The sequence below is a fragment of the Trichomycterus rosablanca genome, chromosome 26 (genome assembly GCF_030014385.1).
Source record: "Trichomycterus rosablanca isolate fTriRos1 chromosome 26, fTriRos1.hap1, whole genome shotgun sequence".
Lineage (NCBI taxonomy): Eukaryota > Metazoa > Chordata > Actinopteri > Siluriformes > Trichomycteridae > Trichomycterus > Trichomycterus rosablanca.
Window position 1 is genome coordinate 11,615,795 of NC_086013.1, and position 26,911 is coordinate 11,642,705.

Genomic DNA, 26,911 nt, shown 5'->3' on the forward strand with positions numbered 1-26,911 from the left:
TTGTTTTGTTGTAGTTTCATTCTATACACCTCAGGGGGCAGAACTGAGCCAATATTAGGTCGTAAAATAATATGTGGACACCCCTTCTAATTATTGAGTTTGGATGTTACAGTCACATCCATTTCTAACAGGTACATAACATCTATTATATGCAAGAAATATGCTTGGTTTGCTTGGTAAGCTTAAGTTAGGTGTGGAGGAACTCCAGGAACTCGACCCAGACTGGTGAAGAGGCTACTGAAAATAAATGTTTGAATAACACAGGGGTTTCTCTGAGAGGGGGCAGCACAGTGCCACATCTGGTCCAGTGATTGTCTTACAGCAGCAGGGGGTCCTGGGGACATGGGTTTGATTCTCTTTTATGGTCAGTGTCTGAAGAGTTTGCCATGTTCCTTTTGTGTACGCATGGGATTTCTCAGTTTACAGTCTTCTCCCCCTTTCCTCTTTGAAAACATGCAGGAGGTGGATTTGCTACAGCAAATTTTCCCTAGGAGGTGATTAAATAATAATAATAATAATAAAAATAATAGTGTGTGTGCATATTAACTTTAAATGAAATGGCACAGCAACATCTGGATCCTGGGTTTGATTCCCAGGTGGAGTGGGACGGGTCCTTTCTTTGTGGAGTTTGCATGTTCTCCCTGTGTCTACGTGGGTTTCCTACCACAGTCCAAAGACATGCAGCCAGGTTAACTGGGGATACAAAATTGCCCTAGATATGAGTGTGTGTGCCCTGTGATGGACTGGTGACCTGTTCAGGGAATTTCCTACCTTTCGCCAAGTACCCACCGCGACCCTGAATAGGTTAAAGTGCTGATAAAACAGACAATGAATGAATGAATGAATGGATTGGCGCCTTGTCTAGAGTGTCACCCTCGACCCAGACCATGAAGAAGGAACTACTGTACTAAAAATAAAGTAGAGCCCTAAAATTATTTAGTATAACCCTGAATAACCTATGGATCTTGGGGACCTAGGTTTGATCCTCGTCACTAATTACTGCAGAGTTTGGCAGGTTCTTTTCACGTCCATATGTGAATTCTTAACGTAGACGACCCTTATATATCCCCAAAACAGGCAGACAGTGCTTTAAATGGTCCCAGGGTGGTTCAGTGGGTAGCATTGTCTTCTCACAGCAAGAAGGTCCTGGGGTTGGAGCTCCCCAGGTAAAGTGGTCCAGGTCCTTTCTGTGTGGAGTTTGCATGTTCTCCCATGCGTGGGTTTCCTCTGAGTGCTCTGGTTTCATCCCACAGTCCAAAGACATGCAAGTGAGGTTAATTGGAGTTCCAAAATTGTCTACGACTGTGTTTGACATTAAACTTGTGAACTGATGAGTCTTGTGTCCTGGTCTGACATGAATGTAACCAAAATGTGTAAAACATGATGTTAAAATCCTAATTAATACATAAATTAAGTTAACTGAGGGACTGTGGAAGTGAAGGAATGAATAAATTAGGGAGTATGCCCGCCTTGCACGGAGGCTCCAGATTCGCCGCGACCCCGACCAGGACAAAGGCAGCGAACGGAATAAAAAAAAAGCGCGCCGTGTGTTTTCGCTGCGTCCGCTAAAGGGCGCCGCGCGTCGATGAGCGCGCTTCAGCATGGCGGCGGCGCGCCTCTGCTCCACCCTCACACACACGCACACACGCTCGGTGAGCGGCAGGTAAGACTCGATCCATGCGATCCCCGGGGAGCTCGAGTCGATCTCTGCTCACACTGCTCTAAAGGAAGCCAGCACGCAGCGTACACGCACTTTTTCTATTCGCCTGATCACCGATCAAGACTTTCCTCCGTGTTTCGCGACTCGGACCAGGATTTCGGATCTGGAACTTTTGTAATGCGTTCGTTCGGCGGATTTGGACGGGATTTTTTATGATCGTCAGACGACCGTGAGAAGGATCGACTGATCGGATCCGCTTGCAGAAATTACACGTGATCAAGAACCGCTATTGATTTTTTTCCACCGCGGACTAATCTTCAATCCATCAGCCGCGTATTGGCTCTGCAGATCGGACCGGCACGTGTTCAAATCCGAGCGGGACTATTTATTTGGGACTATTTTTTTAAATATAAACCACCCAATGAAACACAAGATCACTTTCACCTCCTGTGCCCGTTTGAATGACGCAGCTTTGGAGATTTGTCGCAATCGGATATCGGTTGTGCACAGACCACCTGTTGAATTGAAGGAATAGGCTGCATATGCATCCGAAATGCAACACCACCGAGATCGGAGTGTACCATTGGGACGTTCGATCTGCCTAAAACCTGGAAAACTTGTGCCTTAATAACCCTTGATCAGTTTGGATTGGATCAATTTTGAATCAGAAGGCTTGGATTGATGCACACTTTCTTGGTGTGGTCTTCTGGTCTAGTTCAGAGCATTCATGTTGTCCTCATTCAGCCTGTCCTGCTTATAGTTGGAGTACAGTATCCAGTCTAAGCAATTGAGGGTTAAGGGTCTTGCTCAAGGGCCCAACAGTGGCAGCCTGGCAAGTGGTGGGGTTTGAACCAGCGACCTTCTACTTACTAGTCCAGTACCTTAACCGCTGAGTTACAACTCCCCATACTCTTCATGTTGTCCTCATTCATCCTGTCCTGTCCTATTCTGTAACTGATACAGGCTAGCCAACACCAATATAATTGGTGACTACCTACCTATCTATGCATGCGAGCACGTCTGCATGTCCCACACACAATGATCGCCTTTCCCGAGCTCTTGCGGGACCTACTACTACCTACGGAGTTGCCTTTTCTGAGCACATACCTCCGGTTCGACACAGTACACTTCTCTAGCCCTTGCGCTACTTCAAATTCCTAAGGAATTCCCACCAGGAATACTCTTCGTAACACAAGTGGTGACTCCTAGTGCTTACCTAGAAGGACCCTGGAAATTGTCTCGGTGCGCCGGCGGTTCTAAACATTGCATTATGCGCCCCTGGGGCCCGAACCTTCATCCGGGTCAATGAGGCTCGCCGCACGGCGCCTGGCCGGGCTCTGGCCGTGGCTGTTCACGGCCGCCCTGCAGGTGGCGCTGGGCCACGCGGGCCTGGAGCTGGCGGTGACCCGCGCCCTCATCAAGGTCACGCTGCTCAAGCAGGAGCCCACGGGCAAGCCCATCACCCTGGAGGGTGTGTTCGCCGGAAGCAGCAGCGGATACGCCGAGGGAAAACTCATGCAGGTAGGTCATGGTCAAGAAGGGATGGCCGCGATTGTCCAGTTTTTAAGTCGCATCGTTTGTTTTGAATTTTGAACTCTTGACCTCCGTGAGACAGTTTTGATGCTAAGGTTTTTATTAGACTGCAGAGCTATTCTAGAGAGAACATCTAGTAAAGGCAGTCACAGGCGTTGGCCTGCCAGACATGTTATGCCAAAACAGCACTTGATGTGATCTTGTTTGGACAAGATTGCCCTCTTAATTGTGTTTTGTGCTGGCAGAACCTCACGAAAAAGTTGCCGCATCATAAACCGCAGTAACCCCCCCATACACACACACACACACACCTTTCAAACTCATGCAAGTGCTTTTAATCACAACTGTCAATTTTCTCGTTAAGCACTAGGTGCTGAATTCTTCACGCCAAATTGCCAATGACACATGTCCGCATTGCAACAGGATCCTTTTTGGTTTTTTTTCCCCTCTTCAGAGATCTTCCGGCTGTCTTGTTGACAAGATAGATGTGCCGGTGGAACTCTGGCGAGACGACTGTGTGAATTTGTGCCAGCTCCCACTCGCCTCTTCCAGGTTTAGAGGTTTTTCCGAAACTCTCGGGCCTGTTTGCTGCGACTGCGTCTGGCCAGATGTTCTTGTTTTTGAAAGCTATGTGCAGGACAGCTCTGTCAAGCTAAGTTACCTTGATCAAATTTAGGAACTAGCAGTAGTAATGTGTGAAGATTACGACTCTTAAGCTGTGATTTGGCTTGTTCTGCTCTTGCCAGGTGTAGCGGTACTCTTTAAGTAGTAAAAACACATGCTCTGGTTGTGGTTTTCTGAGTAGCGAAACAGAATCTGTTGGTTGAGAAGAAATTACAAGGCTTTTACCTGCCCGCTGACCAAAAAACAATATATAGAAATACTGGCTTGTGTGTAAGTGAGCATCTTTGCAAGGACCACCAAGTTCTTTCTCAACATACAAAGTGTCTTGTACTGTTCAAGAAACTCTTTATGGTGCGCCGGCCTGTCGGGACAGGTCTAAGCTGCAGGGGCGCACAGTGCGCTCCGGCTTTGTATTGCTTTCCTCCAGGGGATTAAGGCTGGGAGGAAGGGAGAGACAAATCCAGATCCAAGAAGATTGGGAAAAGTGGAATTTCCATTTATCCACATGGTGTTTGTACCCTCGTAACATGACAATGTCAATGGGAAGCACATGTCATCCATGCTTCGAGGCCCCCCAATATTCAGATATGCTTAACCCCCAACCCCATATACTGATGTAAAAAAATTATAAATAAGCATATTACACTCACTAGCTTTGCGGAATGTTAGGATCCAACAATAATCCCATTAGTTGTTTATAGGCTAGTAATACAGTATTTTAGAATTTAGGACCTTCCCCCCCATGTTCAATTCATGGCCAAGGCTTTTGCTATGCTTTATTTAATTAATTTTTTAATAAAAAGCAGGTGCTAGCAAGGTGCACTGTTCAGACTTTTGGTTTATTTCAGACATCCCCACATCTTAAAAGAAAAGACCCAGCAAATCACTTTTAGTTTGTTTTTCTTTCTTTATTTGCTCCAATTTTTTAAGGCGTGTTCTCCTCACTGTCCTCGGGCTACTCTGATTTCTACACGCTCATTCGTGGCAGAAGATGACAGCCAGTTTTCATAACCACCAGTAATTACACGTCTTAGTCCGGCTTTGATCTTTTTAAGCATGAATCCATCACAATCAGGCTTAAGGTGCTATTCTGGGCTTTTGATCATCTTTCAGGGACCCGGTTTCTCTCAGTCCTCAAAAAGGATTAGACACTTGGTAGTGGGAAACTTTTATTAGGCAGGGGTGGGCAGTTCTGTACGCCAGACAATCCATTGGTCTACATGATATTTGAAATTGTCATTCAAGGCCTATTTTTTAACAAGGTAGCATTCATAGTCGAGGGTGTTTGGTATTGAAAAAACGTGTCAGGGTTACTTAGTGGAAATGATTGTGTATTAGGACAGAAGGGACTGGAATCTATCATAAGCAAATATCTAGATTATGTTAACGAAAAGTGCTGGAGTGCTCGGCCAGTCTCAGAATCTCAGAATTCAGTCCAATCACCAGAGGGTCAATGCCCTAACAGTGCCGGTTTGGCAGTGGTAGGGATTAAACCCCCTAACCTTCAGATCAATAGTCCAGTATTATTTACTATAATGAATGTTCAGAGACGGTGGAATTTCATTCATTCATTCACTGTCCGTTTTACCACCACTTTATCCCATTCAGGGTTGCACTGGGTCCGGTTTACTGGGCAAAAGGTAGGAAACACCCCAAACAGGTCGCCAGTCCATCACAGGGCCAGTCCATCACAAATTTAGCAGCACAGAAAGGACCCTGAGTGCTCCACCTGGGAATTGAACCCAGGATCTTCTTGCTGTGAGCCACCCTGACACCCACAGCAGAATTTAAAAACTTACTATAATTTTAGTTATACACAGTGTTGGATGCAGAATTGTTTTGAAATAACAGCCATCATTAATTTCAGTTAATTTTATTTTAAAGGTTTGAGCTCAGCAAACGTTTGGCAAATTTTCTGGCTCAGATTTTATATGGACATTTGGAAATAACCCTATAATCTAAAAATGTATAAAAATGATTAGCACTGCTTGCTTCTTCTCCATTTTATTATCAAAATTATATATCAAAGGCATGTTTATGGCTATTTTACGTTTTCTGTTTTCATATACAGTAATAAATGGATTTAAATGGTCTAAATGAAGCAGGAAAACTAGTGTAAAATTTGTGTAAAAGTTGAAATGCTCAATATGCAGCTGCACCTCAGGCAGAAAATAAAACACTTCCCGATACAAATCTTGAAATTCAAACCGTCTCCAGACAGTAAGTTGGCTGTCATGTACGTCACTTGGAATTGAACCCTGACAAACATAAACAGACAGAAAAGCTCTGATACATTAAACCCGTGTTGACCGGGAGCACGGATTCCACTCGTCGCAGACGCCACTATTTTGAATATCTTGTCCTTCGGTGAGCGCTCGTGCTGCGTGTTGGAATGGTCTGTTTGTTATAGCCCAATCCTTTGATTTATACGCTCGTACTGTGTGGTCCGGTCGGCATGTCACGGCATGGGTGTGCATTTTGTGTGCGGAACATGACCCCTACAGATTTTGTCTGTTGAAAACTGCAAATAATTCCATTCATGACAATGCGGCCTCGCCCTGGGTACATTGTAATTGTGTATAGAGAAAGCACATTGTGTTGTTGAGTTACTGTGTGCTGCCATAGTGGAGCCAAACCGCCAAACCACAGGGGTTAATAAAGACAGTAAGGACGGTCTGTGTTTGTCTAATAATTTTTCAGATGTAGTATGCTGGAATGGTTGGATGGTTGTGTTTAATTATGGGCATGTTTTTACCCCATGTTTTATGGGTTTCTGTGCAAAATTATCCTAGTTGTTGGGATGGCAGGGTGGATTTCTGCCTTTCTAGACTCCAGACTCTATAGACTTCAAACATGGGTAGCATCCAGAAGGTACTGACAGTGAATAAATAAATACATGTATTATCATCATAACCATTATTAAAATCGCAAAATTGGTTGGCGTTTTGCTTACCAGCTTTGTAATGTTTTCTGTGTATTACTAAATGCCCACCAGCCCAGCTCATGGCATGGCATCTAATCCTGCTTAATTATCCTGCTTACATTTTTACTTCCCTCTAGTACTTTCCTGAGAACCCTTGAGTTCACAGTTTGAAGAAGAAGAAGAATATATGTACTATATATTTGTCATATATATATATATACTTCTTTGGAAGCTGGGGTCAGAGCACAGGGTCAGCCATCGTATGACGACCCTGGAGCCAAGAGGGTTAGGAGCTTTGCTCAAGGGTCCAACATTGGCTGCACGGCAAATATAGGATTTGATATACTGTAGATCTTTTGATTATAAGCCTAGAGCTCTATCCACTAGGCTACCACAGTCCCTAATTTCATGTAGCAGTACTCTGAATAAGCTATTATGGCAATAATAAAAAAATAAAACTGATAAACTAGACTGTATTAAGCTAGAGCTCATACTTGCTGAGACTTTTTAAAAAAATAGCATTGGCAAAACACTTATTCCCCCTGCACTATTTAAAAATCTGTGAAATTTAGACTTCTATAGTACAATCACAGTCCAATAGTCCTATCAAAGCTTGACCTCCTCTATATAAATGTACACGTTCCATTGCGAGCCCGAGCGATGTTGTCAACAATAACTCCTTCATGTGGCAAACGCCATACTTCATGCCCCGGTCATTCCTTCCTTTCGTGCACCACGTTAAGGTCATTTTCGAGATAGCGACGGCTCTGCCAAGTGCTTTGCCGAGGGATTATGGCTCTCGCCATGCCCCCTCTCTTCGTCCCATATCAGTATCTCGGGCTCTTTGGTCCCGCGCCCGTACCTTTGAAAAGGCCAGATGCCTTGGCAGGCTCCACATCCGTCCCACTACAGCAAAGCAGAGCCATCTCGGGTGCATTCTGTTACAGCTTTGAACTCCAGGGGAAAGGCAGCTGTTCCCTGAGTGCGGGAGGGGATGAGGGGGCAAGTTCGAGGTTTTGGCCACCGCACCTTTTGAAGTTAATCCCACTATGGGCTCTCGGGCCAATTAAAAGGAGCCAAGCTCGTTGAAAACGCTCATGTGCTGCACCAAGTTTCTTTTTGATTGTCTTTTTTTTCTATTTTTGTAGGAACGAGAGGTCACGCTGTCCTGTGTAATAGTCTTACAAATGCATTGGGTATAATTAGGGCCTGTCCATTACAAACAGATTTATTTATGAATGGAATACCTGTCACACTGAAGGCGTTTTTCAAAAAATCCTTCAATCCATGGTGTAAAACAGTCAAGTGGGTGGCAATGATACATCATCGTATTTGCTGTGAAACACATTATGAGCCACAACAAAATCACAAACCTTGTATGTCGTGTTATTCGGACATGGTGTTGGTACTATGGTAATAAACACCAAAGGATGATCTTTTCAAGTCCTAGTAGTCCATCTGTTTCTCTGCATACTGTTTTAACCTGCTTTCACCCTGTTCTTCAACGGTCAGGAGCCCCACAGGACCACCACAGAGCAGGTATTATTTAGGTGGTGGATCATTCTCAGCACTGCAGTGACAATGACATGGTGGTGGTGTGTTAGTGTGTGTTGTGCTGGTATGAGTGAATCAGACACAGCAGCGCTGCTGGAGTTTTTAAATGCCGTGTCCACTCACTATCCACTCTATTAGACACTCCTACCTAGTTGGTCCACCTTGTAGATGTAAAGTCAGAGACGATCACTCATCTATTGCTGCAGTTTGAGTTGGTCATCTTCTAAACCTTCATCAGTGGTCACAGGACGCTGCCCACGGGGCGCTGTTGGCTGGATATTTTTGGTTGGTGGACTATTCTCAGTTCAGCAGTGACAGTGAGGTGTTTAAAAACTCCAAATGTCTGATCCACTCAAACCAACACAACACACACTAACACATCACCACCATGTCAGTGTCACTGCAGTGCTGAGAATGATCCACCACCCAAATAATACCTGCTCTGTGGTGGTCCTGTGGAGGTCCTGACCATTGAACAGCATGAAAGGAGGCTAGCAAAGTATGTAGAGAAACAGATGGACTATAGTCAGTAATTGTAGAACTACAAAGTGTTCCTATATTGTAAGTGGAGCTGATAAAATGGACAGTGAGTGTAGAAACACGGAGGTGGTTTTAATGTTATGGCTGATCTGTGTATATTTACTCGGTGAGAGGTGGTTAAATATTTTCTGGGCGTCTTCACTACCCTATTTGGATCAAAGTAAGAGTTTGATCATCTACTTATAATTCTCCAAAGACTATCTTTATTTTTCTGACTCTGGAGTTTGCATCGCTATCTCTTAATTCGGGGGAGGTCGGGGTGGTGGACGCGTCAGGGCGAAAGCAAGATGAAAGTGTCCTAAATTGAAAACCGTGAGTGTAGATGATTAAAAGGAGAACTATGTTTACTCGACACTTCCGATAGAGCTCCCCTCCCTTGTTTTAGATGAACTTCCTGCTGTATTTTTCCCCCTTGGAAACTGATAACAGGCATAAAAGCTGCTTGGCCCCTCCTTGTTGCGAGGCCTGATGGGTTTTTTGGGTTCATGATTTTCTTTCTGGTCTTTTACAAGCCATCATTTTTGGATTTTGGAAGGCCTTATGGTTTAGGAGCAATCCTCAATCCAGGTTTCACTAGAACTACACTGTGTAGTTCTACAATTACTGACTGTAGTCCACCTGTTTCTCTGCATGCATTGTTAGTCCCCTTTCATTCTGTTCTTCAATGGTCAGGACTCTCCCAGGACCACCACAGAGCAGGTATTATTTAGGTGGTGGATGGTTCTCAGCATTGCAGTGACACTGACATGGTGGTGGTGTGTTAGTGTGTGTTGTGCTGGTATACAGCAGTGCTGATGGAGTTTTTAAACACCTCACTGTCACTGCGGTACTGAGAATAGTCCCCTAACTAAAAACATCCAACCAACAGCACCCCGTGCGCTGCAACCTGTGACCACTGATGTAGGTCTAGAAGATGACCAATTCAATCAGCAGCAATAGATGAGTGATCATCTCAGACTTTACATCTGCAAGGTGGACCAACTAGGTAGGAGTGTCTAATAGAGTGGACAGTGAGTGGATACGGTATTTTTTTTAAAACTCCAGCAGCACTGCTGTGTCTGATTCACTCATACCAGCACAACACACACTAACACACCACCACCATGTCAGTGTCACTGCAGTGCTGAGAATCATCCACTACCTATATAATTCCTGCTCTGTGGTGGTCCTGTGGGGGTCCTGAGCCATGAAGAACAGGGTGAAAGCAGGTTAAAAAGTCAGTAATTGTAGAACTTCAAAGTGCTTCTATGTGGTAAGCGGAGCTGATAAAATGGACAGTGAGTATACAAACAAGGAGGTGGTTTTAATGTTATGGCTGATCCATGTATGTTTCTATATTAAAGGATGGTAATGCCCCCTTGCATACTGCTTAAATTGTATAACATTTGTTTGATAAAACTCTAGGATGACCTTCAGGATGTCCAACATTCAACAATTGGCAGATTTTAATATTGCTAAAGTTCTGGAATTCAGGCTTTAATGTAGATCTGTTAATCCCTCAAGGAAGTGAAGGATTCATTCTACTTTTTTGAATTATGGTCCTTCATCCCACCGCAAAATATCAGCCTTCCAAGAAGTATTCCAGCTTTCTTCTGCTTGATCTGAATGTATTGTTAGTTGTTTCCAATATTTCGTCCACTCTGGAAAACCCAGCTGGAAAACCCAGCTGATGTTCAGCGTTCCGCTTCCGTCCAGCGCTCTCCGCTCGGGTACGGTAACACACGCCGAGGGACCCTAGGCATCAGGGGGGTGAGCATGCGAAAGCTATTTGGGTCTGAGCGAAGGAAACCAGAAATTCTGTGTATGTGTGTTGCGGGGTACACGGGAAACATGGCAAAGCTTTTAAGGTAGTCTCTTGTTTAGTCATTAGAGAGAGGAAAAGATGCCTGGCGTGTTTGTGTAAGTCAGTGATGTTACACAACACGTTGTGCTTGGAGTTTCAGGAAAACAGCCTTTCAGAAAGCTTCTATCAACCCGGTCCCTCAGTGATATACACACAGGATATTTACAGTGGGGGGAGGGGGGGCGGTATTCAGCCAATTTGTCCTTGTTTTAGAATTCCAATGCACGTATATGCTTCAGATTTACACACGGTGACATCCAGCTTTGTGCCTATAGCTGTCATAACAAGAAAGGGTGTTTAAAAAACCAGAATTTATGGGAAAAGTTTTTAAATCTTGCTTTTTTAGGATAAGGATAAAAATAATCTAGGCCTGATTGAACCTTTAATCATATGTACACTGATCAGCCATAATATTAAAACCACCTCCTTGTTTCTACATTCGCTGTCCATTTTATCAGCTCCATTTACCATATAGAAGCACTTAGTAGTTTCAATGGTCAGGACCCCCACAGGACCACCACAGAGGGTATTACTTAGGTGGTGGGTAATTCTCAGCACTGCAGTGACACTGACATATGGTGGTGTGTTAGTGTGTGTTGTGCTGGTATGAGTGGATCAGACACAGCCGTGCTGCTGGAGTTTTTAAATACCGTGTCCACTTACTGTCCACTCTATTAGACACTCCTACCTAATGGGTTCACCTTGTAGATATAAAGTCAGAGACGATCGCTCATCTATTGCTGCTGTTCGAGTTGGTCATCTTCTAGACCTTCATCAGTGGTCACAGGACGCTGCCCACGGGGCGCTGTTGGCTGGATATATTTGGTTGGTGGACTATTCTCAGTTCAGCAGTGACAGTGAGGTGTTTAAAAACTCAATCAGCATTGCTGTGTCTGATCCACTCATACCAGCACAAACACACACTAACACACCACCACCATGTCAGTGTCACTGCAGTGCTGAGAATGATCCACCACCCCAATAGTATCTACTCTGTGGTGGTCCTGTGGGGGTCCTGACCATTGAAGAACAGGGTGAAAGCAGGTTAAAACAGTACGTAGAGAAACAGATAGACTACAGTCAGTAATTGTAGAACTTCAAAGTGCTTTCATATGGTAAGTGGAGCTGATAAAATGGACAGTGAGGTGGTCATAATGTTATGCCTGATCGGTGTATACACATGTACAGTCCAATTAAATTATTTATTCGCTTTTCTTTGCTTTTTTGGAAGCTGGGATCAGAGCGCAGGGGCAGCTATTGTACGCCACCCCTGGAGCAGAGAGGGTAAAGGACCTACCTCAAGGCCCCAACAATGGCTGCATGGTAGAGCCAAAATTCATATTGATTGATTGGTTGATCACAGTGACCCAGTTCCCATTTATGGACAGAGCATATATGTTTTCCTGTGTTTATTTATTAATTTAGTTTATTATTATTATTTTGTACAGAGCTAAAAACATTCCACTTGGTCTTTAGATAAGCAATTTCTAATTCAGTGTTAATAACCAGTTATTATACTTTAATCCTGTCTCTACTCTTGGGTGTGAGTTCATTTAAAATAACTCAGATTAATAAACAAGTGACTAAAAGCACAAGAGGCACAAGCGCCTTCAGTCACTTGTGTTTTTTTTAATGCCATACCCTTAAACCTAGTTCTGATGTGATTTGAGCATTTGGCTTTGTTGCACTTTGCAGGAGCTGCCACTAATGATGATGATAAAAAGTCTACCTACAAAGTACTTACTAGTATTTACAATGCCTTTTAAGTAGTCATTTTAAGCAATTAAGTTAATGTGTGGATTGTACCTGGTGTACTATTTATGTTTAAGTGTGGATCAAGCTGTGATTTCTGACATCTGGGGTATAAATTGTGGTTTGAAGACTACTGTTCAAAGCTGGAGGAGTTGTTCATAACATTAGCAAGATCGTGTCTACACCTTAAATGTGGAATTAGGCTTACCGTTTGATGCAGTTCCTTCTGCATTTCTAAGAACTGAGAACTGAACAGCGTCCTTGGAACCGAGAGGGTAAAAGACCTTGCTCAAGGGCTCAACAGTGGCTGCATGGCAGAGCTGGGATTCCTATACTACATAGCCTTCCTATTGGTTGGTTGGTTGGTTGGTTGGTTGGTTGATTATAGTGTCCCAGTTATGTTTTATGGACAGAGCTTATCTCTGTATTTAATCCTATCTGAGAACTGCAAATCCTAAGGTTCATATTTTGTTGACTATCCCCTCATTTGGTTAGCATATGTTTACTCAGACTATATGGTAAACCGTTATTTACTTTAAATATGTTCTCCACTTTTGCAAGATACAAATTGACATTTAACAGGCAGTCCTGTTGATTAGAACTTCAACTATCACTATTATCAGTCTTTCCGGACACATGGTCCTTATTTTACCCAATGTTCTGAAGCATTTGTGTCCCATTTCTTTATAAATTTCTGTTTGGTTAATTGGGGAGTGGTGTTATAATGAGCTCTCACTACTTGGGTTGGGATAAAACCAATTAAACCAATCCAGTGTTCAGCGGTATGCTTTGTGTCATTATCTAAGAGACAATCTCAACTCAGTTTAAACTTTCTGGCTAAGAGGAGCAGGTTTTAGCACCAATAATTTCCCCATCAATCCAGACCCTTCAGTTCGTCTATGTATTACCTATACCAGCTTGGAAGTGGTTGAGCCATAAACACTGGGCTTAATCACAATATATATTGGGGAGGACACGTCCCCTCCAATATTCAGATATGCTCAAAATGTTCCACTCAATATACTGAGGTAAAAATGATAAATAACCGTATTCAACTCCTAGCTTTGCATAATATTGGGATCAGTGTTCCCATCAGTTTTTGATATGGCAGGAAAGTTTCAGAATTGCAGGGACCCCCATATAGATTTGCACCCCCTCCCTCAAACAATGTTCAAATCATAGCTACGGCCTTGAGTCAAAGTAACAGTTGGTTACTTTGCAATCAGAGTTGTCATTTTAACAACTGATGCAGTTAAGTGGTGGCCTGATCTATGAAGTGTGGTTGTAGTTTAATATTTTCTTCTTTTATTACTAATGGGCTGGAATGAACTAGTTGTTTTTTGAGTATCCTTGAAATCTGACTAGATCCCTGACTTGCTTTGAATGCTCCTTTGACTTCATTTTTTTTTGTTCTTCTGTGAACACCCTTTCACATACTATACTGATAGACCTTACAAAGAGCTGGGCTATTTCTCCATTTGAAGTGATTAAAAACAGCCAATCTTAAACTGATAAACTAAATAAGTAAATAGGCAAGTTAATGTGTTGCATAAGGTTGAAGCGAGTCTTTCAAATGATATATTTTTAAATGACACACCCAAAAATAAAGCAAGTACACGAAATTAAATCTCCTGTTTTAGCCCGCCAGCGTTACACATTCACGCTAGTTTTATTCAGAAGATTAAAAGCACATAATAAATGTCTAGTTTTTAATTATGTGTGAAGGTACCGAGCCAATTATTTAAGGCCTCGTCTCATACGTGGGTGTTCATAGGATTCGGAGTGCTCATGCAGATGGGAGTATGATTTTTTATGATTTAAATCATCGCAATTAACACATAAATGCTTGCAGGCATTACAGAAAACATGTTCCTGCCTGAAGCGAGGAAGTGCAACAATGGAATAATCATAGGACGCTGCATGGGCAACGTGCGGGTTTAAAAAGCATTTACGCTCATCAAAGAGATCAGCGCTCTGCTAACTGCTCACTGAACTCAGTGACACCGATGGGTATGACTTAGCTGTTTTCAAAAATACAGTATTTTAAGGAAAACGGACTGTAACATTCCAACGTTCCAGTTTCCAATACTGGGAGCGAGTTTTGATTCAGGGTTGCCTGTTAATTGTTGTCAGGTCTTAGAATTTCCCCCATTTGCAATGTACTATTTCCATACTATTTCTAAAATAGACCTACAATGGTATGAAACGCTCAACATAAAGTGACCTAATACAACCACAATATGCATTCAGTGCTTAGCATTAAACTTACTATATCTAAAGCTCTGTATGGAAAATTTTGTCCTGGGTTGCCAAGTAGTTGTTCTCTGTTTGGGCCGATGGAGTTGAAAAGTTGCTGTAAAATGGTCAGCTATAAAACTGGAAACCAACCCTTAGGACTAAAGATTAAATAAAAGTCTATTAAGGAAGGAACACATTTGTGAATACATTTGGTTGTTTTAAATAAATACACTAGTGTCTGAAAGAGTAAAGGGTGTAGACGGTATTCATATAGCTAGTAGGCTAGTTGATGCAAGGCAGCTGTGTACCAATACATTTACTTTCCCGTCCATCAGCTTGTCTTTTCATTTTCAAGCCATTGTATGCCGGTATAACAGGGTTCGAAAATTATTATTATTTTAAGTTGCCAGATATTATATTGACATACTAGAAGAAATGTTGTTTTATATATCCTATAATATATGGCCAAAAGTATTTGTACAACTGACCGTTGACTGAGCTTGTTGGACACCCATTTCAAAAACAAATCATATTAATTAAATAAATAAAATGACCTCTGTGTGATGTTTTCAGCTATAACAACAGCCACTACTCTTCGGGAATTTGTGCCCAGTCAGTCAAGAGTACTTGTATGGCTGGGCATTGATGTTGGTCAAGAAAGCATTCCAAAGATGTTTTTCTTTTTTTATAAAGCTTGCTTTGTGCACAGCCATTCTGAAATGGGAAAGAGCCTTCCTTAAGCTGTTGCTCTAAATTTTAAAGCATGTACTTTTCTTTAAATAACTGAATTATTTCACCTGTTAGCAACTGTTGTGGCTGAAATACAAGGAACAGCCTGACCTACACCGTGTGGTTGTAGAATGTAATTTTTTTATTGGTTTTGTGCCGTCTCCTACTTGTTTTATATGTTTGTTTAACATCATATTTGGATGCCAGATACTATAATGACATACTAAACTTATATTTTAAAGCAACCAGCAGCCTGTATACATTAAATATTGTAATTACATTGTAAACATTGCATAAAGAAAGTTTTACTTGATACTCGTGAGGCAGTGAGTTAACATACATATAACATAAGAGATGCATCATTAAAATACATGAATTCTGGTGGATGGTTTTCCAACATGCTGCTTATTGCTACCTACAGTACCAGTACCTACCTACAAATTAAATTAAACCCCCTTCCAACCCCCACCTTAGCCCTAAAGTGATCCCATTATTGATATTTAAATTGTTATTATTTACAAAATTAATAATTACAAAAGCAACGGTTGTATGTGATATGAATGGCAATATATGCTTGTTAATGGCCAAAAGTATGTGGACACCTGATCATGAGCTTGTTGGATAACCTAATTTAAAATTATGGACATCATTGCGACTATAACAACCACCACTGTTACTGGGAAGGCTTTTTACGAGACTTTATGTGTCTGTGGGAATTTGGGCCCATGTAGCCCAGGCTAAAGAGAGTGCTGAACAGCAAATACTTTTCCCAAACATGATACAAAGTGGAAAGCACAAAATAGTCCCATACATTTATAAGTAATGGTGTGGCTAAAACATCAAACTTGATAATTATGAGGTGGTCTACATACTTTTGGCCATATGGTTTGTTTAAATGCTTTTGATTGTTAAGTTTTAGGTTATTCATAGCGATCTGATGTACATATATTTGTGTTTTAAATAAAGGTTGAAGTCATTTCACTAAAGCAAAATTTTTTGGCTCTCGAACAGGGCCGGCGCTAGGGGGGGGCTGAGGGGGGCATTGCCCCCCCAAATTGTGTCTTTGCCCCCCCAAGCAAAGCAGTCCAGAACCGGGGCTAGGGGGGGCTGAGGGGGGCATTGCCCCCCCAAATTGTGTCTTTGCCCCCCCAAGCAAAGCAGTCCAGAACCGGGGCTGCTCTCGAATGATTCCATTTGCCATGCGTGCGTGTGGGCACTGACTGATCTCACTGCTGCTGACAGGTCAAAGCTAAATGTTTTTTAAATATGAGAAGGAATCTTACTCGGGATCATTGGATCAGCTTCTAAGGCTTCACCTGCTGAATTCTGTCTTATGCAATGCAGATGGCTATTTTCACAAGTGTGTGTGTGTGTGTCGCTGTATGTGAGAACCGGGGCTGCTCTTAACGTCAGCCTGAAGGAACAGATTTCCAAAAGCCAGGGATGTGTGTCCGTTTTTGACAAGTCACGTAGTCGCGTCTGTGTAGTATTGAGTGGGGAAACATGACTCAGTTCCACACTGAGGTGTAAAACCACTGCTTTTTTGCATTTCTGCAAAACATGAATTCTTGCTCTCTGTGGTAAATACACACAGACGATTTGTTCAACATTGCGGCTCTTTGAATGAATCCGTCTTGTTCGGAAAGTTAAATGTTTATGTGAATGTTTACTGGCCATAGTTGGGTAGTAATAAACTTTAGTACATTTAAATTGGTAAAATGTCCTTAGTTACTTTCCATTGTTTTCTTTTCATAAGGTTTGTTGTCTGTGGCTAAATACTTAATTATTGTTTCCTTGCTGGAGTCACTACGTAGCTTTTATATAATTATGTTAAACCCTGTGTAGAGCTTGTGTAAAGGTAAAAATATGTGGGTTTTGGCCTGTATGTTTAGAAGTATTCCTAAGTGCAACTGTGTGGAAGAGTCTAGATTCTATCAAATAGCATTTTATAATAATGTTATCTTCTTACATTTGTGCTTTAGGTTCTCAAATTCCACTATTTTAAGTATATTAAAATGCTAAACCTTTTAGTAAATACATTTGTAGGTGGTCTAGGATAATGCTAACTGCTAACATGTCACATACGATGTGTATTGTCGGCATTGGCAGTGTTTGTGTTTGGCAGCCATATATGCTAGCAATGACTGATTACTTTAAACATAAAAACATCTGATAAAGTTTGTTAACTAGAAAAATAATGACAAATGACAGTCAGGTAGCAGGTTTAGCAAATATTAGCCAGCTAGCCTTCAATGAATTAGGGATGCTTAAAGCAAGTCATTTTTTATCAATGCTGCCGGTTTAAAAAGTTAACTTAAATTCATTTTAATGGCTAATTATGAGAATTTGAAATGGCTAATTTGAGAGACGAGTTGCCGATATGCTCATAGAATTTCTACAAAGAGAGAAAGAAAATTGTGTTTAATTCTGTTGTGAAAATTGAACTCTTACCAACGTCTTACTCATCTGCCGTCAGATGCATTACCTGTCTGCAATTTTAGGTAAAAAGCATAACGTCATTGATACACAGACTGCATGTGGTATTAATAGTAAAGTTGGCACATAAAAAAAAGTACTTCTTGGGCGCCCAAGTGGCGCAGCGGGATATTCCGCTAGCACACCAGCACTGGGATTCTGAACTCCTCAGTTCGAAACTCTGTGTTGCCACCGGTCGGCTGGGCGCCATCTGGCGGGCATAATTGGCAGTGCCTGCAGCAGATACTAATTGGCCACCGTATCTGCATGGTGGGGGCCGGACTATGTGTGAGTGGGTAGGTGGGTCTTCATCCGCTGTGTAAGGACCCTGATTGGTGGAAGAGACGCCTGTGCAGAATGCAGGGGCGAGAAGAGGAGGGCTGTGCACGTGTCGAAAGAGGATTGTACAGCAACATGCTCTTCTCTGATGCAATCTGGTATCTCTCAGCAGCGGAAGACAAATTGAGTGCGCTAAATCGGGAGGAAAATGGGGAGAAAATGCATAAAAAAGTACTTCTTGAATAATTCAAATATTTATGTATATTATATTGCCTTTTACTTTCTTTTTTTTTAAAGTAGATCTCTGCTAACCATGTAAAAAACCCAAACATGGTCACTTGCATCTTTATTTGCCACTTTAGTTCAAATGTACTGCAAGCTTCCAAACTGTTTTGTTTAAAATTTGTATTATGAATGTAGAACTAGCTCTGCTTTGGCATTTGGCATTTGTCTTTTGGCCTTCTTTAAACTCAGTAATGTGTTGGATATTTTAATGAGCTACAGTAAGCTTGTTTATTAACAGTTTAAAAGACTAATGATGATTGGTTATCATTTAAAAGAATTTGGTAACATTTGCATCTGTACAGAAGCTAGATATACACCGATCAGCCGCAACATTAAAACCACCTCATAGTTTCTACACACACTGTACGCATACACGTTGTAGTTCTACAATTATTGATTGTAGTCCATCTGTTTCTCTACATACCTTTTTAACCTGCTTTCACCCTGTTCTTCAATGGTCAGGACCCCCACAGGACCACTACAGAGCAGGTATTATTTAGGTGGTGGATCATTCTCAGCACTGCAGTGACACTGACATGGTGGTGGTGTGTTAGTGTGTGTTGTGCTGGTATGAGTGGATCAGACACAGCAGTGCTCCTAGAGTTTTTAAATACTGTGTCCACTCACTGTCCACTCTAATAGACACCTAGTTGGTTCACTTTGTAGATGTAAAGTCAGAGACGATTGCTCATCTATTGCTACTGTTTGAGTTGGTCATCTACAGTCTGGACTACAGTCAGTAATTGTAGAACTACAAAGTGCTTCTATATGGTAAGTGGAGCTGATAAAATGGACAGTGAGTGTAGAAACGAGGTGGTCATAATGTTATGCCTGATGGGTGTATAATCACCTAAAAAAATAACAAGAGGAATATTGGACAGATACTGTGTGTGTGTGTATGTGTGTGTGTTAGCCATATCCAACAGTTTACTTTGGTCATTTGACCATCTGTGACCTAATGTCCCCTGTTTGTACAGTAGTTGCCTGCCAGTTGTGTGTGTGTGTGTGTGTATTTGTGTGTGTGTTGGCCTTTTTTCTTCCTCTTCATTCACTTACTTTTGTGCACATTTCTGTTTTTATCCTAATATAATTTCCAAAACTCTGTTTGCCTGGCTCTCATTTTAAAGAAAGTATTAAACAGACATTGATTACAGCATGCAGGAAAACCATAATTAATAAAATGGGCAAACTGTTTCCTTGTGGGATTTTTTTGGGGATATTTGTATAATGATGAAACTGTACAGGACACAGAAGCGCTTTAGTCACTTAGTGGCTTTTGACAGGGGACGGAGGATAACAGACTCCAGACCTGGCTTATGAGGTTATAACATGTTATTAAGGCTGCCACAGTAACTGTTACACCATGATACCCGTGTGGGATCTGTGAGGAAAATGTGGAGAAAACTAGGAAAATTATCAATCATTTAGACAATCATATGTACAAAAAAGTATAATAGATGACATAATGAGGAAAATGTTTATGATAAATTAAAACTGACTTCTTTCTGACAGAACAAGAAAAGCCTATTACGTCTGTGCCCATTATAAATCACTGTGTGTGGTTTAAAATGTCCCTTAACAAAAGAATTTGGTCATTTGGTCAAATGAAGCATTCAAGTACAGAAATATTTTTCTTTCTGTTAAAGCATGCACTTTGTTGCTTAGTTTTTAGCATAAACTGAAGCACAGATAATCATTTTTACACAAAATCAACAATTATGGGCTGCTGTGCTAATGCTAATGGTGTTTAATGTGTACTACTGTGTACTACATAAAATTACTGGGCTGCTATGCTAATAAAATGTTCATGTCGGATAGCTATAGTCGCTTTAATACTTTTCAGTGTTAATTTACATAAAATCAGTCATTTTTGTATTTTTTAAAATGTATATGGCATGTGTAGTATGCCAAAGCTATGTTATATTAATGCTAATGGTATCTTGTGTTAGCCTCTCTGCTATTTGCCAGCATTAGCTGCATAAAATCTGAATATTCTGAATAGTGTTTTTTGTACTAAATAAATAAATAATATTAAATATTAATAACTAAATAAATATTTAAGGAATTTAATCATGTAAGTTCAGTCTCAGAAATGGAAAAAAAAAGCACTTGATTTCTGCACCAGGCTGCTATGCTAATGGCGGTTAGTGTCTAGATCTTGTAACATTTGTTTACATGAACAGTAAAAGACATCTCACTTATTGTGGTAGATACTGAAATGTTTTGATGATGTTTGCAGATAATTCAGTACTTTATAGTAGAAAATTAAGTCTAGAAAAGTTATTAAGCACACTTTTCAGGGTTTAATCCACCCATTGCTAAAGGTGTATAAAATTAATCATGTAAAATCAATACTTTTAACCTGGTGGCAGCAGTTTTGGACATCAGTTTTGGAAACCATATGGTTTGTGTAATGGATTCTCTTTTGCACAAGTTCCCAGACCCACTCCAGTTTTTTAAGCGGATTGGAATGGAGGCTGTCATAGCCTCAAAGTGTGGTCACGAGAGGGGACATCATATTAATGCCCATGGTTTTAAAATGGGATGTCCAACATGTTCATGGTGATGTGTCCACATATCTATGGGCATATTGTGTAGACAAACTGCATGGCTTACGCAGATTTGAGGACTGTTGTTTTCTGCGCAGATTATCACATGTATGCATTGGGCTGCTTATCTGTTGCTAAATGTTGGTTTTTGTTTTACTTTTGGATAGACCAAGGCAAGTTAAAGTAACAATTTTCTGCTTTAACAAAGTATTCAGCCAAGGGATGCTGGGAGATGTTGGTTCTGGTCAGATCACAATTTTTTGATATAAGACATATTTTCCATAGTCGGCTTCATAATGATTGGCACTTCGAGATTTAGTACTTTGCTTCACCTTCATTTGTCAACAAAACAACACTGATTCTTCTCTTATAATACCTTGAGATTGGAAAATAAAGAGCAAGAATTAACAAAGCATTTCTTTAATACGCAATCACTCGTGATTTTTCAGACTATTAGGTCTAGTCTTGTAGACGTTTCTCTTCAGGAAAGCTTGATTCTGCTTGATTTTGTGTTTAGTGACCCATGGTTGTGTGGATTTAGTTGGAAGCTGTAACCCAGACCCAATTTTATCTGCCTGGCAGTGATAATCAGATTTTCATTCTCATCTCCTGGTACTTCATGGAGTCCATGATGCCTGTACCTTTAAAAAAAAAAAGTAGGGATTGTATTTCCCTTGTATATAAATCAAATCCACCTTGGATTCCAGTAGTTCCAGTTCCAATAGTAGGCACTTCAGTTTAAGGTTAGATAAAACAAAAGGCTTTGTTGCTTTGTTTGACACACCTTTCAAACAGTTTGTTCTAAAGAAGGTGGTGATTAATTGTGGAATTAAAAACACAAGCACCCATATCATCCTCATCAATGTGCATGGGTGCAAATCACAGATTCCTTACAGCTCTGACTGTTGAAACCTTTTAATTGTTGACAGTGGATTGTTGATGGGTGAATTTTTTTAGGCATATTTTAAGCTATTTTTGCAGCCAGTTGATGAATTGGTGCCCAGTCAAGGGTGTATTCCTGCCTTGTGTGCAGTGTTTAGTTGTACGACTTTGGACTCACCGTGACCAAAGTTGGGCTGTTTTTTTTTTTGAACAACTGTACACCTGTAGTTAAATAGAAATGCTGTGACTATGAAACCATGTGCAGGATTTGACCCCGTTCAGCAGAGGAACATTACCTTTTTACCTGTATGTGTTTTTTTATTATGTGTGGGCATGCACATGTACTGCCGTGTTCCTGTGTGAGGACATGTGTGTAAGGTTGGCCTTCACTGTGATCATTACTAAACTCCATTAAGCAAGATCAAAGCGGCTCAGATCTCGCGCAACAAAAGCCATATTGTAAACCGAGATAGTACACCCGACAGAACGTGCTTTATGTCTTTGCAGTCACATGGTTCACACACACACACACACACACACACACACACACTTGCATAAAGCAGTGCCTACAGCACACACACTGTCCTGCTGCTGACCTTTCCTGCACTCTTTACCTCGACCTTCCTCCCCTTCCTTCTTTCTTTCTCTCTTTCTTCATGCCGAGCCTTGTCTGTGCAAATTCTGATTCAGAGTTATCGGATGACTGTGAAAAAGAAAGTGGGGTAGAAAAAAAGGCAGCATTAGTCCAAACAATTTTCTTTTCTGAAGATTAGTAACCATGGCAGTTTGCTTATGCTTAAACAAACAGCTTTGCTTTTCAACTGTGTTTTTCAAGAGCCTTGAGGCAAACTCTCAACTCTTTGCTAGCACAAATAGCTAACTTATTGTGCTGTTCTGCTCTATGCCCTGCAACAAACCCTCACAAACTCCACATCAGGTTTGGTAGATGTGTTGGTTTATATATATATATACCGTCATCAATAGTAATGCCTTCCAGTAGAGATTTAGTTATACCGTTTGTACTGTGGTGTGGACAAACCCTTTATTATAGACTGGAGATGCATTACTAACATGAGACCCTGCTGTATATAATTATATATAATGTATAATTATATACTATATGACCCAGAGTATAGAGACGTCTGATCATAGGCTTGTTGTACATCCTATTTCAAACCGTGGCTGTTTATATGGAGTCTTTGAGAGTAAACTAAATACCTGAGGTATTAACCCTTTAATGGTCTGATCAACCATTTGGTTGAGCTTACCTTGAGTCTAATTACTTGGATAAAAATAAGCTGTATTTAAATTATCTTGTTTGGGCCGTATCTACTCCTTGGTTGACACGTGTTAAACTCAAAAATATAAGTAGATGGTTCTAACCTTTATGTCAACTTGAAGCTGGCAGCTGAAAAATCATCCATGGAAGTTGCAACATTTTTGTGATCATATTAACTGTTTGGTAGAGGCGTTGTTGGGATTAGGATTGTTGGTTATTGATTGGTTTTGTTGAGTTGTTTTAGCTACACATATTGCAAACAGGTGTGTATGATTCATTTAACACTTTTAACTTTGGTGAAACAGTTTGGGAAAGGTCCTTCTTGTTCCAACATGACTGTGTTTGTGACTGTGGTGTGGGGATATGGAGATGGCACCACTTTTGGACTGTGTCTTTGAGCATAAACGTAATACCTAAGAGATATCAAGTTTACTCTTGGCCATTCTTTTGGCCATTTAGCTTCAGGTTTTAACCCCTTGACCAACAACAATGATTACAATATGACAAAAATGATCAGTAATCAGCCTGGCATTTCAAAATGCCTGAAAATGTCGGATTGTTGGTTATTGATTGAATTTATTGAGGTGTTTTAGCTACACTCATTGCAAACAGATGTGTACAATTAATTGTATGCTTTTAATTATGGTGAAACGGTTTGGGAAAGGTCCTTGTTCCAACATGACTGTGTTTGTGACTGTGGTGTGGGGATATGGAGATGGCACCACTTTTGAACTGTCTTTGAGAGTTTACTCGACCATTCTTTTGGCCATTTAGCTTCTGGTTTTAAGACCTTATAACCAACAACAATGATTACAATATGGAAAAAATGATCAGTAATCAGCCTGGCATTTTAAAATGCCTAAAAATGTCAGATTGTTGGTTATTGACAGGTATGTACTAAAGCAATAAGCCACGAGAGGCCGTGCGTTACTGTGATTTTAGCACGGGGATGACGTTTTTGGCACGACGTGAAGCGGAGTGCCTAAAACTTCTTTCCCCGTGCTAAAATCATAGCAGTTATTCACGGTCTCGAGTGGCTTATTGCTTTTATAAAACGGCGGTCAGCATAAAATATAATAAATACAACAATGTTTAATTCATAAATGTATTTATTGTGTATAAACTTACAATAAAGCATTCTTCCGCTATGCAAGGTAGTTCGATTAACAGTGTTGCTAGGCAACATGAGGGCGAACATAACATTAACTTTTTCTTTTCAGTGTCGTATTAATATGGAATGATGTGAGGTGGTCATAGGTGTGCGTTTATCGGGGATTTTACAACGGCTTCAAACGCGGCTCAGCCAATCAGATTTTAGGACCGGACCTATCCGTTTTATAAAATTCATTTTAGGCTTTTAATTTTGGTAAACGGTTTGGGAAAGGTCCTTCTTGTTCCAGCTTGACTGTGTTTATAAAGTCTGTTATGGGGAAACCAAGGGCCTGCAAATAGCGCTGACCCTTACCCCAGTGAACATGTTTGGGATGAATTGGAGTATTGATAGCGAGGTCAGTGCCAGTCCATCTAAAATGTTTTGGAAAACCTCGGATTTGGGAAGGTTGGGAGCATGCCATAGTAATGACCAGCGTCTTACTCTAAAAAGGTCAGATGTCCTAATACCTGGTATTGAAATTGCAAAACACTGACAAGTTTGTCAAAGGTCAGGGGGAATGTTTATGCACGTGGGAACATATTTTGCAGCTGCCATAATGTTTACGATCCTCACTTTTCTTCACCCCTGCCCTGCACACCAACCATGTATTTTATTTATAAATTACACACAAGTATACAGCACGCCGGTGCTACTCTAAAGCTGATCCAGTCCCGCCAGTGCAGTGATTATCTCACCAACCTTTTCATTCAGCCTTGAGCAGAGGTCTGATATCTCTTTTACACACAGGGCACAAAATGCTTTTTATTGGGTGGCAGCGGGGGCGGGTTTGTGATGGCTGGCTGTTCAGTGTTCCCAAACAGAGTTGTCACAGGTGGTGTTGGCTAAATGTTTTAGCAGCTTGGAGGGAAATAATCTAGAAAATAATGCCCATAGTATGTACAATGTAGTCACGTCTAAAATTGCATGAGCTTGTTGGACATCCCATTTCAAAACCATAAACTTGTGAAATATGTCTTGCTTGTGTATAGCAAATAAACGGTTCCCTGTCACTTTGATGCTCACTAGTGTAAATGTATATTGAAACCACATATTAAATAGTAAACAAACAGTATCAATAGTAACAGTATTAATTGTTGCGTTTTAATTTGTCATATATTTAGTACCATATTATGTGAATTGGTGCAAAGCCATTGATGCCCATAAGCTACAGGCTTTCCTGTATATTGGACAAGATAATGAAAAGCAACAGTTTGTCTGTTAAAGATGTATAAAATCACTAAAATAACCTTTAATAACCTTTTTTCTGGCCACTGACTCCATTTCAAATGCTTAAAATAAATATTTTACAAGGTAAGTACACCAATCAGCCATAACATTAAAACCACCCCCTTGTTTCTACACTCACTGTCCATATGGAAGCACTTTGTAGTTCTACAATTACTGACTGTTGTCCACCTGTTTCTCTGCATACTTTGTTAGCCCCCTTTCATGCTGTTCTTCAAAGGTCAGGCCCCCACAGGGCCACCACAGAGTAAGTATTATTTAGGTGGTGGATCATTCTCAGCACTGCAGTGACACTGACATGGTGGTGGTGGTGTGTTAGTGTGTGTTGTGTGGGTATGAGCAATGCTGCTGGAATTTTAAACACCTCACTGTCACTGCTGGACTGAGAATAGCCCACCAACCTAAAATGTTCAGCCAACAGCACCCCATGGGCAGCGTCCTGTGACCACTGATGAAGGTCTACAAGATGACCAACTCAAACAGCAGCAATAGATTAGCGATCGTCTTTGACTTTACATCTATAAGGTGGACCAACTAGGTCACACACCACCACCATGTCATTGTCACTGCAGTGCTGAGAATGATCCACTACCTAAATAATACCTGCTCTGTGGGGGTCCTGACCATTGAAGAACAAGGAGAAAGCAGGCTAAAAAGGTATGTAGAGAAACAGATGGACTACAGTCAGTAATTGTAGAACTACAAAGTGCTTCTATGTGGTAAGTGGAGCTGATAAAATGGACAGTGAGTGTAGAAACAAGGAGGTGGTTTTAATGTTATGGCTGATCAGTGTATGTAGACTAGGGTAATGAAATTTATTGTTAAATAAAATTAATGACTGATTTAGCGTGGTCAATTCGTTTTCTGCTGCTGGATTGCTACCGGTTGTGTCCAAGGAGGGTATTTTTGCATGTGAGGTCTGTGAAATGAAACAAATTTCCATGGAGTGAGGAAAACCACTGATGATTAAGAGGATGGTGCTAATGAATATTACGTCCTTCAAGTACTGACTATATTCCTGGCGTTTATTGTACGTTTATCGATTAACGCAGGGGCTCAGCTGGCGCTGAGCATTCCTTCCGCTCGGTTTGTTAAGATGTCCTTTGAGCCCGTCTGCATTTCTGTGTATTCCATCATTGTTTTTCACAAATCCCAAGAATGGACCCAGCCTTCCAGTGTAAGTGTGCATGGCTCCATTATGAGCGGCATGTTTGAAATGGCTATCAACCTTGATCGCTTACATAATCTCTGCCCCTTATTTACATTTTCATAATACCGCTTCTTCCTGCAGCTCTGAATCTCTCTCGCTCTCACTTTCTCTCTCTCTTGCTCTCTCTCTCGTTCTCTGTGCAAAGTCCACTGCACAGC

General features: G+C 41.1%; 1 protein-coding gene across 1 annotated transcript in view; it reads left to right on the forward strand.

The window, feature by feature from the left end:
• The first annotated feature begins 2,965 nt into the window (after positions 1-2,965).
• Positions 2,966-26,911, forward strand: part of LOC134303376 (E3 ubiquitin-protein ligase RNF43) — a 111,111-nt gene continuing 87,165 nt past the window's right edge. Inside the window, exon 1 of the mRNA XM_062988767.1 lies at positions 2,966-3,181. Coding sequence (XP_062844837.1) covers positions 2,966-3,181 — 216 coding nt within the window. The remainder of the gene's footprint in view (positions 3,182-26,911) is intronic.